Source organism: Rana temporaria, chromosome 1 (assembly GCF_905171775.1).
Source record: "Rana temporaria chromosome 1, aRanTem1.1, whole genome shotgun sequence".
NCBI classification, from domain to species: Eukaryota; Metazoa; Chordata; class Amphibia; order Anura; family Ranidae; genus Rana; species Rana temporaria.
In genome coordinates, this window is record NC_053489.1 from 442,661,425 (window position 1) to 442,674,254 (window position 12,830).

At 45.2% G+C, this 12,830-nt stretch overlaps 1 protein-coding gene across 1 annotated transcript in view; it reads left to right on the forward strand.

Moving 5' to 3' along the window:
• The first annotated feature begins 10,050 nt into the window (after positions 1–10,050).
• Positions 10,051–12,830, forward strand: part of HPSE (heparanase) — a 58,422-nt gene continuing 55,642 nt past the window's right edge. The window contains exon 1 of the mRNA XM_040326738.1: positions 10,051–10,581. Within this exon, the coding sequence (XP_040182672.1) occupies positions 10,391–10,581 (191 nt within the window). The 5' untranslated portion in view covers positions 10,051–10,390. The remainder of the gene's footprint in view (positions 10,582–12,830) is intronic.

The following is a 12,830-nucleotide window of genomic DNA, read 5'->3' on the forward strand; positions in this document are numbered from 1 at the left end:
CGTGCTATCAAAGAGAGGGATCATTACTGGCTGGCAACCCTCCTTGATCCATGTTACAAGAGTAAGGTTGTGTACCTTATCTTGCCTGCACAGAGGGAGCAGAAGATGAAACATCTTCGGGAGGCCTTGCAGAAAGGTCTGTGCAACACGTTCCCAGATACTGGGAGGTTACAAAATCCTGGTCCTGGAAAACATGTTGCTGAGACTTCAAGCAGTCACAGAAGGAGCGGTGGAGAAGGGGGCCATCTGAGCGATGCGTTCAGACATTTTTTTAGTCCGCAGCCCCAATGTATGACCGGTTCCAGCAACCATCGCCAGCGTCTGTTTTACATGGTGCGGGAATACCTAGGGGCAAGATCAGACTTGGACACCTTTCCCACCAAAAATCCTCTGACTTACTGGGTCTTGAGGATGGATCACTGGCCAGAGCTTGCACAGTACGCAATTGAGCTACTGGCTTGTCCTGCATCCAGCGTTCTTTCAGAACGCACATTCAGTGCTGCTGGAGGCTTTGTAACCGATCACGGGGTGCGCCTCTCCACCGACTCGGTCGATCAACTGACCTTCATAAAAATGAATCAGGCTTGGATCACCAGCTACCAAGCACCTGATGCTGATGTAACTGAATAATTTTTTTTGAAATGTCAGATCCCTTCAAGACTGCCTATTCTGATGCTGAGTGACTATCCTGTTATGCTGAGTGACTATCCTTTTCCTCCTCAATGATCATGCTGATAGCTTGTAAGAACAATTTTTGGTTCTGGGCACCGCCACCAGTGGCTAAGGCCCAATTTTTCTGCCCCTGCTTAACAGGGGCGTGTAATTACAATTTTTGATGCAATACTTTGCAGCGGGCTCATTCCTGCGCTCCAACTAGAGTTTCTGTGAGGGGTTGCAGTGTTGTGGCACCAACACCACCACCAACAAAGGCCCAATTTTTCTGCCCCTGTTCAAGAAGGGCATGTAATTACAATTCTTGATCTAATTTTTCACACAGCAGGGCATTTCTTGCACCCACCAAGAGTAACTGTGAGGACTTGCAGTGTTGTGGCACCAGCGCCAGCAACAAAGGCCCAATTTTTCTACCACTGTTCAACAATGGCATGTAATTACAGTTCTTGATATAATAGTTCACACAGCAGGGCGTTTCAGCGCCCACCAAAACTAACTGTGAGGGCTTACAGTGTTGTGGCAACACCAACACCTAGGGCCCAAATTTATGCAAAGTATATACAGCAGGCCCCTACTTTCAAACATTCAACTTACAAACGACTCCTACTTGCAAACGGAAGGAGACAACAGGAAGTGAGAGGAAATCTACCACAAAGAAGGGAAATTCTCTTTTGTAAAAGGTGTCTCCTGTCCACTGATGCTTTATCACCAATCCTTGTTTCACAAAAAAAAAAACATTTTCAAAAAATCATTTGTCATTAGGACAGAATTGCAATCTTCTGAACAGATGCACACAGACAGCAAAACAAATGTTACAGGGGTGATAACCCTTCTCTATGTTTCCAGAAAAGCTTAAAAATGCATTTTATGGCTGGAGCTACACTTTAAAAAAGTACCAGTTCACATTTACAAACAGATTCTACTTAACAACAAACCTACAGTCCCTGTCTTGTTTGCACCGCCTATATACTGCTGTTTAAAGTATATAGGGCCAAAGGGGCTTGTAATGACCTGGGGGGAGTTGGGGGAAACCCATGCTATTTTTCTCAATGATTTTCATCCATATTGCAGGGACCAGACATTACATTTAAGCCGCAAGCAGTTTTAAATTACTTTTTTTTATAGTAATCTAATTTTGTGCAGGAACAGTTCTAAACACGTGGCACTTCACAGGCATACTATAGACACCCAGCAGGTACGATATTTAAAGACATTTTTCATTTTCTTTTTTCACTTTAAGCATCATTAAAATCACTGCTCCCGAAAAAACGTCAGTTTTTAAAACTTTTTTTTTCCATTGATACATGTTCCCTGGGGCAAGACCTGGGTTCTCAAACCCGTTTTCTGACAATAACTTGCATATTAGGCTTTAAAATGAGCACTTTTGAATTTGAACGTTCGCGTCCCATAGACGTCAATGGGGTGCTAAATGTTTGCGCGAACGTTCGGTCCGTTCAAAGGTTCTGGTGCGAACCAAACAGGGGGGTGTTCGGCTCATCCCTAATCATGACCTTGCCTGACCCAAGATTCTACAAGTAGGCCCAATACCTGCATTGTTTGCTGCTTTAACCGGTTAAGCCCCAGACCTTTAGGCAGCTAAATGCCCAAGCCAGGTTTTGCGATTTCGGCACTGCGGCGCTTTAACAGACAATTGCGCGGTCGTGCGACGTGGCTCCCAAACAAAATTGGCGTCCTTTTTTCCCCACAAATAGAGCTTTCTTTTGGTGGTATTTGATCACCTCTGTGGTTTTTATTTTTTGTGCTATAAACAAAAATAGAGCGACAATTTTGAAAAAAATTCTATATTTTTTACTTTTTGCTGTAATAAATATCCCCCAAAAACATATATAAAACATTTTTTTTCCTCAGTTTAGGCCGATACGTATTCTTCTACCTATTTTTGGTAAAAAAATCGCAATAAGCGTTTATCGATTGGTTTGCGCAAAATTTATAGCGTTTACAAAATAAGGGATATTTTTATTGCATTCTTATTAATTTTTTTTTTTTTTACTACTAATGGCATTATGGCGGACACTTCGGACAATTTTGACACATTTTTGGGACCAATGTCATTTTCACAGCAAAAAATCCATTTAAATTGCATTCTTTATTGTGAAAATGACAGTTGCAGTTTGGGAGTTAACCACAGGGGGGCGCTGAAGGTGTTAGGCTTCACCTAGTGTGTGTTTACAACTGTAGGGGGGTGTGGCTGTAGGTCTGACGTCATCGATTGTGTCTCCCCTATAAAGGGGATGACACGGTCGATGCACCGCCACAGTGAAGCACAGGGAAGCCGTGGTTACACACGGCTCTCCCCGTTCTTCAGTTCTGGGGAGCGATCGCGAGGGGGCGGCTATAAACGGATAGCCGCGCCCTCGTCCCGGATCGCTCCCCACGGGTTTCCGACCGCCTATCGGACCCCCGACCCACGGAAAGGCGGGGACGTACATGTACGCCCATATGCCTGTACGTGCCATTCTGTGGACGTACATGTACATGCAGCGGTCGGCAACCGGTTAAAGAAGTTACGGACAGAATGATCACCCCTTTTCAGTTTTGTTTTCATTTCCACCGGATCCACATTTGGTTATATGTGCAGAACTTCCGGGGGTATGAATGGTTAGTAAGAATAGGGTTCCCGCCGGCTTCCTCACATCATAAGAAAAAAAGAAGAAGAGGAAAAGTAATTTTTTTATATTTCTCTTTTTCTCCTGGTTGCTCTAATTTGAGCGTGGACTGCCTTATGATGGAAGTACCAGTGCACTGACTGCTAGGGGCAGTGTTCTGCAACTTCTACCACCGCAGAGACTAACTTGTAAATATATTTCTCATCAGCCTTGCATTTTTGAGAAACTCTCAGCACTTAGTTTTTTTCTCTGATGTGTCTCTTTGGGAGGAAAAGGAGGTTTCACCTTCTACTGGGGAAGGTGCAGCTTCAGTTTCCCCCTTAGTGACTTCAATCAGTGGCGGCCCGTCCATAGGGGGCGCCCGGGCGCCGCCCCCCCTCCCCCCAAGTCAGAAAAAAAAAAAAAAAAAAAAAAAAAAAAAAAAAAAAAAAATATTTAAACATTTCCCTTTAAAAAAAAAAAAAAGCAAAAAAAGGTCCCTATGTGCACTGTGCCCGGGCGCTGGGCGCCGGGTGCAGTGCGGTACGAGTAGCGCCACGTCTGTGCAATCACAAGATTGCAGACGAGGCGCTACATTGGCAGGCAAAATATGCCTTTGTGGCTATGCCCATCGCGCCACAGCTTCCGGCGCGATGGATCTGTGACCGGGCGGGTGCACGGCACCCAGTATATGCTGTGCTTGTGCATAGTGCCGACAACAGGAAGTGACGTCGGCACTATGCAACTCAGAGGGACGCATCAGCGTGAGCCTGCAGCCAGCCAGGTAAAGAAGCCTGCTCCCGATCCCCTAGTACACTTATCAGCTGCTTCAAGTTCCCATCATGTGTGGCAGGTGGGGGCAGTGCCTGCCTAACCTGAGCGCAGGGGAACCAGTGCAGAAGGTGAGTGACTGGGTGCGGGGATGGATGTGAGCTGAGCTCTCTCACTCACTGTCACTCTGCTTCCCATCCAGTCAGACTCCTCTGCACGGCAGCTAGACTGAGGCTCAGTGTGTACTGTACTGTGTCCTGCTGTGAGCCTGGCCCCCCCTCCCCCTCCTTCTGTTCACTTCTCCTTCTCAGCTGCTGCAGAGCCTGTGGGTTTCCCAATCTGCCTCTCCACCCTAAAACGGCCCCCCCTGTCTCTCCAATCTAAACAAAACCCCCCCTCCCTACCTCTCCCAGTCCCCACCCTAAAATGGCCCTCTCCCTGTCTCTCCACCCTAAAAAATAACCCCCCTCCCTACCTCTCCCCACCCTAAAACGGCACCCCTGCCTGCCTCTCCACCCTAAAAAATAACCCACCTTCCCACCCTAAAAAATAACCCCTCTTCCTGCCTCTCCACCCTAAAAAATAACCTGCCTCCCTGCCTCTCCACCCTTAACAATAACCCCTCTTCCTGCCTCTCCACCCTAAACAATAACCTGCCTCCCTGCCTCTCCACCCTTAACAATAACCCCTCTTCCTGCCTCTCCACCCTAAACAATAACCTGCCTCTCCACCCTAAACAATAACTTCCATCCCTGCCTCTCCACCCTAAACAATAACCCCTCTTCCTGCCTTTCCACCCAAACAATAACTTCCCTCCCTGCCCCTCCACCCTAAACAATAACCCCTCTTCCTGCCTATTCCTGCCTCTCCACCCTAAACAATAACCCCTCTTCCTGCCTATTCCTGCCTCTCCACCATAAACAATAACAATGTGTATAGTGTGCGTTCTGTGTATAGTGTGCGTTCTGTGTATAGTGTTCTCTGTGTATAGTGTACGCTCTGTGTATAGTGTTCTCTGTGTATAGTGTACGCTCTGTGTATAGTGTTCTCTGTGTATAGCGTGTGCTCTGTGTATAGTGTGTGCTGTATCGTGTGCGCTGTATAGTGTGCGCTCTGTGTATAGTGTACGCTCTGTGTATAGTGTACGCTCTGTGTATAGTGTGCGCTCTGTGTATAGTGTTCTTTGTGTATAGTGTATGCTCTGTGTATAGTGTTCTCTGTGTATAGTATTCTCTGTGTATAGCGTGTGCTCTGTGTATAGTATTCTCTGTGTATAGCGTGTGCTCTGTGTATAATGTTCTCTGTGTATAGTGTTCTCTGTGTATAGTATTCTCTGTGTATAGCGTGTGCTCTGTGTATAGTATTCTCTGTGTATAGCGTGTGCTCTGTGTATAATGTTCTCTGTGTATAGTGTGCGCTCTGTGTATAATGCTCTCTGTGTATAGTGTATGCTGTATAGTGCGCTCTGTGTATAATAATATATAGTGTTTTGCAATTTATGGGACAGGTGCTGGCTGCATTTGATAGGGAGAGAGGCTACATTTGATGTTACACAGGGCTGCCTGTAAGGAGGGACTCCGCTGGGGACACCTGATGGCATCTGGTGGCAGGCGACACGCTCAGAGATCCCACTGATTCTGCATTATGGTGAGTTGAATGATTTTATTTTATATTACAATGTAATAATAGAAATAATGCGCTTCAATCATCCTGACACCATAACAACAATGGTGCCGGGATGATTGAAATATCTTTATCTGCTGATTGTTAAACTTTCTAGAATACACATTTCTATTGTTGTGTAGGATCTGGACCTGCTCTCCCTCCATCCCATGTTCATCTCAGATTCTAACCACACCACCTTAGAGCTACGCCCACTATTTTGATGAAACCACGCCCATTTCCACCAAGTGGGAGGGGTCAAAAAGGAAGGGCGGGGTCTGGCGCCCCCCCATCCTAAAACTTCACCAGCCGCCACTGATAGTAATGTATATTTGTATGTATGTTTTTCCATTTTATGTTTTACAGGTCGTGATCTACTATCAAAAATGTCGGAGAATGGGGCAAGATAGATAGTCAGGAATGTCTTAATGTTTTAAAATGATACTGTAAGGATTGTACAAAGAATGTTTTGTATTGTTTTATTTTTCTATCTTTCTATCTCTTCTCTCTATTGTAAAGCAGATTCAAGTCAGATATTCAGGCTTGAATACCTTTTGTTGGGACACTGGGGACAGTGTCTATTCAGGTGGGAGGAGTGTGTAGCGTCTGGTTACTTCAAAGTACCGGTGCTATTTAAATTTAGAGGGAGATCATAGTGTAGTTAAACTCTGATCTGGTTGATATGTATAAATTGGGTCTCTGTCTCAGCTTGCCTGTGCTGTGGGCTCATTCTGTTGTACTGGGGTGTTCTTCCCACCCCAGTGCAGTAGATGGCAGCAGTGGTTTGGGTGCTCTTCCCCAGCAGCCAATCAGGAGGGTTGAGCCTCGCTGTGCATGCTGGGGGAGGGTATTTATGAGGCAGACGCCATTAGTTCGGGGTCTTCTTCTTCAAGTGCGGCATCCACCTTCAGGGTGTCTGCACCACGGCGCCCCGGCGTTATGGCCTATCTGGCCGGGGTGTGCGTGCCACACATAGTTCCTGGTTCCGGGACCATGTGGGTCCAGAACATTTGAGCCGTGGCAGGGAGCCCAGTGATCGACTGGGTTCCCAATTCTGAAGATCCCAAGCGGTATAGCTGTTCGGTGGGGAGTCCATCTGAGGAGAGCCAATGAGAGGCTGGCGATCCAATAGGGTCTCGACAATCCACCGGGGATCGAGGTATCCGGACACTTAGAGGCTGGTCACCTGTCAGTTGGTACCTGAAGGCAACTTGAAGGAGATCCAGGCATAATTCTACCAGGGAGGTTTATTTCCGTAACCACAATCAGGAGGGCCTATGGCAGAGGTTTCTCACTGAATCCATTCCAGGAGAGTCTGTGGCAGAGACTTCTCCCAAAGGTTCCCGTTCATTCCAGGAGGGTCTGTGGCAGAGACTTATCCTCAAAGGTTCGAGCGATACTCTGGCTGCCAGGTCAGTGCGAGAGGCCTGTCCAGATACGCTATTCCCACTCAAGCAGGAGTGGCGCAAGAAGTGTTACACGTGGGAGCAGGACTGTTTCCCTATTGCTACGCCTGAATTTGCTATTCTCCTTCTTCCTTCAACTCTACCTTCTTCACCACAAGTTTTATTGTTTTTACCAAGCTGGGTAATAAAGAGCACAGCAAAAGACACCTGTTGCGGACATTCCTTTACTTCTGCTATATGCACCATACACCCCTAGGAATTCAGAGAGCCACAAGGTTAATGTGCCACCCAAAACAAACCAGCAGCTCCTCCGGGGGTAGTGCTACAGTTGGATAGGGCAGTTTTTATTTCAATTAAAGGGGTTGTAAAGGTTTGTTTTTTATTTTCTAAATAGGTTCCTTTAAGATAGTGCATTGTTGGTTCACTAACCTTTTCCTTCGATTTCCCTTCAAAAAAATTTTTGTTTTTGTTTTCTTTTTCTGAATTTATCACTTTCTGTTCCCTCTCAGTAAGCTGTTCTGGCTGACTTACCCCCATGGATGATGAGGCAATTTTACTGAGGCGAAAAAGGAAGTGAGAAATTCAGACAAAGAAAAAAAAACATTTAGAAGGTAAATGGAAGGAAAAGGTAAGTGAACCAACAATGCACTAGCTTAAAGGAACCTATTTAGAAAATAATAAACAAACCTTTACAACCCCTTTAACCACTTAAGGACCGCCTCCTGCACATATACGTCGGCAGAATGGCACTGCTGGGCACAAGCACGTACAGGTACGTCCTCTTTAAGTGCCCAGCCGTGGCCGTGACCGCGGGACCCGCAGACCCAAACGCCGCTGGAGTCCCGCGATCGGTCCCCGGAGCTGAAGAACGGGGAGAGCTGTGTGTAAACACAGCTTCCCCGTTCTTCACTGTGGCGCCGTCATTGATCGTGTGTCCCCTTTTATAGGGAAACACAATCAATGACGTCACATCTACAGCCACACCACCCTACAGTTAGAAACACAAATGAGGTCACACTTAACCCCTTCAACGCCCCCTTGTGGTTAACTCCCAAACTGCAATTGTCATTTTCACAGTAAACAATGCATTTTTAATGCATTTTTTGCTGTGAAAATGACAATGGTCCCAAAAATGTGTCAAAATTGTCCAAAGTGCCTGCCATAATGTCGCAGTCATGAAAAAAAATCGCTGATCGCGCTATTAGAAGTAAAAAAAAAATAATTAATAAAAATGCAATAAAACTATCCCCTATTTTGTAAACGCTATACATTTTGCGCAAACCAATCGATAAACGCTTATTGCGTTTTTTTTTTATCAACAATAGGTAGAAGAATACGTATCGGCCTAAACTGAGGAAACATTTTTTTATATATATTTTTGGGGGATATTTATTAAAGCAAAAAGTAAAAAATATTGTATTTTTTTCAAAATTGGCGCTCTATTTGGTGATCAAATACCACCAAAAGAAAGCTCTATTTGTGGGGAAAAAAGGACACCAATTTTGTTTGGGAGCCATGTCGCACGACCGCGCAATTGTCAGTTAAAGCGACGCAGTCCCGAATTGCAAAAACTGGCCAGGTCCTTTAGCTGCCTAAAGGTCCGGGTCTTAAAGGGGTGGTTCCCCCTAAAACACATTGCTAACAATAGATTCGTAAGACCCGTTACACTGCGGGTAGGCTGGCTTTTTTTTTTTTTTTTTTTTTAGTACATACCGATATCTCCCCGTCTCGTTCCTTGTCGGTGGGCGTTCCTAGTTGATTGACGTTCCTCGGACGGGCGCGTACGTGACGTCACGACTTTCCGAAAGAAGCCGAACGTCGCTGCGCATGCGCCGTATAGAGCCGACTCTATACGGCGCATGCGCAGCGACGTTCGGCTTCTTTCGGAAAGTCGTGACGTCACGTACGCGCCCGTCCGAGGAACGTCAATCAACTAGTTCCGCCCACCGCCTAGGGACGAGACGGGGAGATCTCGGTATGTACGAATAAAAAAAAAAAAAAGCCAGCCTACCCGCAGTGTAACGGGTCTTACGAATCTATTGTTAGAAATTAGTTTTAGGGGGAACCACCGCTTTAAGTGGTTAAGGTCTACACATCTGACCAAAATAGGAACAACTAAAGCTGAATACACATTATTCAATTTTCTGTAGATTTTTTTCGTTCAGATTTACCAAAACCATATAATATGAGGTCAAACCTTAATGCCACGTACACACGATCGGTTCATCCGATGAAAACGGACCGATGGATTTTTTTCATCAGATATCCGTTGAAGCTGACTTTCATCAGTCTTGCCTAAACACCATCAGTTAAAAATCCGATCGTGTCCAATGCAGTGACATAAAACACAACGACATGCAGAGAAAATTTTCAATGCTTCCGAGCATGCGTCGACTTGATTCTGAGCATGCGTGGATTTTTGACCGATGGATTTCCCCACAGACGATCGTTCTTTTCTATCGTTTTTTTAACCATCAGATAATTTTAAAACAGGTTCTATTTTTTTTCACCGATGGGAAAAAAAACGATGGGGCCTACACACGATCGGTTTGTTCGATGAAAACGGTCCATCGGACCGTTTTCCTCAGACGAACCGATCGTGTGTACAGGGTATAAGAGTTTCAATTTGTATGCAATCAGGCCCTGCACTATATGGTTTTGGTAAATCTAAAAGAAATCTGACAACAAAAGTTGTAAAGTATATGGGGTCTAAAGCAGGAAAGAGGGGAACAGAGCAGTTTGTTTCCAAAAAGAGAAACAGTCTTTATAAATAAAGAACAATTGAGAGCTGTGATGTAAGTACAAAGTCCTATCTTTAAGCTGGCTCTCCTAGTTTTGTGCAGCCTGTACTATACAGGGTGGGGCAGGCAACATTTATGTGAGCCTCCTCCCTTCACCTGCTCATGGTCACGTGGCCAACTCTGGCTCTCTGTGTGTGCGCGAGCAACACACACACACACAGCTTTGTCTAGTCTTTTTCCTCCCCAGGTTTTGTCTATGAAAAATCTGGCTTTTTTTTCAGCACCTTTGCTCTTGTTTGTGAAGAATATAAGAAGGAAGTTAAACCTGACCTTTCACTAGATTAGGCAGCAGAGTCAGAAAATCTGCAGCCTCAAGTTTAGAGAAGAGAGTGCGGTTCTTTAAACACAGTTTCCTCTGTGGTGACATGTCCTGGAGAGGAAAAGAGTTATTTTTCCTGTTAGCTGGCTGCTGTTCATATCTGCTTTGGGAAGCTTGCATTAAATCTAAGGAAAGACCTACACACAAAGACCAATGCATTTCATTTTCTGCATTGTGATCCTGGCTGGTACTGTATTCTACACCAGAAGTGACTTTCTGGAGAATAATGCGAAGCTTGAAGTACAGCTTGAATTTAGTGGGAGACCCCCTTTAAACCCAAGATTTCTCTCAGTAACTATTGACGCAAGCCTTGCTTCTGAGCCAAAATACATTGCTTTCCTTGGGTGAGTAGCCTTCTACTGTTCTTATGATGCCTTGACAAAGTTGCCTATTTGACTGATATTGGATTTCCAAGGACAACGCCAGGTTCTGGTGAGTTGTCCCTGAAAATTCGTATTCCTAGATATGTTACCGGTTCTCTGTATCTTCAAATGCACCATAAAAGTGTTAATTCTCTTCATTACATATGCTTAAAAAGGCATTCCAAATGTACCATTTAATCAGTGTAGCACTGTGTTTTAAAATGTTGGTTCCTGGATTCAGAGCCAGATTTGTAAGGGGCATTTGCCCTGCCCCCACCCCCCACACAGAGAAAATATATATATAAAATATTCTTAAGCCTTCAGTAGTATGTCCGTTGAGGAAACCTCCGGTCGTGTCTCACTCCCTCTCAACAGGCAGTTTATTACCGAAGGTCTTGCTGATAGTTTTTCCAGGTGTAAATGTAGCTCTTAGAATATATTTGAGCATGGTGGTCACTAATTGTTTGGGTAAAGGGGCATTAACCAAATTGGCACTGATAAATAATTATCTGAGAACCAGGATGACTAATTGAAGACAAAGTGCTCTGTGCCTACTGGCTATCGGGAGCAGCGTTCTCAAGATGATACAGTTTGATTAGTTAAAGATTTTGAAGATGCACGAAGAAGGAGACTTTTTGTAAATATTGTAGTGTGATGTATGACTTGCCAGTTCTTATTACCTTCATAACGTGTATTCTTACAGTGAATAGAAATCAAACAAGTGTCTTCTTCGGAATATAATAATTATTTTAGAACAAATATGTATTATGGGCGTAAAATCTTCAGAAATCTCCTCCCGCACCACAGAGTTCCTCCCCCCCCCCCATTGTGACAGCAGGCAGGGGATGCTCTCCCTGCACCCACTGTCACAATTTGAAAACAGCGCGGCCATGCAGGGCTTCACCCACACAGCCATGTTATTTATTCACAGAGTTCTGTGAATGAACTACAAATACCATCTTCCATTGCTTCACATGGCTCGTAGCTCTCAAACTGTGAGGGTCATGGTGAGCACGCTCATAGTTCGAGTTCTTCCTACTCTACAGTAACTATCTACCCAGGGCTGGATTCCAGACAAGACCAACAAGGCCAGGCCTCAGGGCGGCAGTGGGTGCAGGGGCAGCACTTTTATTTCGGGAGTCCCCCCCCTGTCATGTCACGGATGGTGAGAGGAGAGAAAACAGAGGGAAGAGGTGAGATGGTTCTCAATGTAATTTTCGGCAGCCGCACCCCCCAATGATCAATGTCATTTTCGGGAGCAGCACCCCCCCCGCCTCTCAATGTCCTATTCGGCAGCAGCACCCCCCTGCTTCTCAGTGTCCTGCCGAAAGTCCCCCAGCGGATAATGTCCCCCCTGTACTGCGCAGGCGGGGGGCGGCATTGAAGGACCCGGCCTTGGGGTGGAAAAGGGAGTAAATCCAGGCCTGTATCTACCTGTACCGTATTGCCCCTGGCACTGACTGGATTTTGCCAGTTGTATCTTGGCTGCTTTGTTTACAAACATTTAACTACATGAAAAGGAAGGATAGATTTCAGCCCCGGCTAAAAGTCTGGGGTTCTTACCCTATCCACAACGGAAACAAAAAAAATAATTTTTAGACCTGGTTTCACAGTGTTAACCATGGGCAAAATTATAAGGGAAATGGATTAGTCCCTCAAAAGAATTAACATGGAAGATTTTGTTTTCCTGAGTGCCCTATAATATATATTTTTTTATAACCTGTGTTTTTGTTTTTGCAATGAGCTGGAGAGAAAAAAAGTTGCCCGCACTAAATTTTGCTGCAGCATAGTGTGAATATGCTCTAAAAGGGGGGGGGGATCAGATCTACTGGCAGGTTAAACATGTAATAGGTTTATGGTACAGGGGAAATAAAAACTGCGTCATTCGAACTTTTATTCAACCCTTTGGAGGACAACCAAGAAGTGCATGTAGCAGCATGGTTGAATATTCAACTTTCATTTTAATGAATGAACAATCAGTGCTGCAGGCCTGTGTCCTACACTACAGACTCTGATTGCACTGATCTGCCTTTCATAAAATGTAAACATCACACAGCACTGCAAGGCTGTGTAATCCATTTGCCGGAGCTGTGTATGTGTACACACAGGGCTGAGTGATCTTTCCCGAATGAAAAATCGTCGCTCTTGTCCCTCACAGCCAAGACAAGCTGCAGCCTAAAATCAACTGTCTCCTTCAAAGCTGTTGTCAGAGTGGCCGCAGCAGGAGGAGA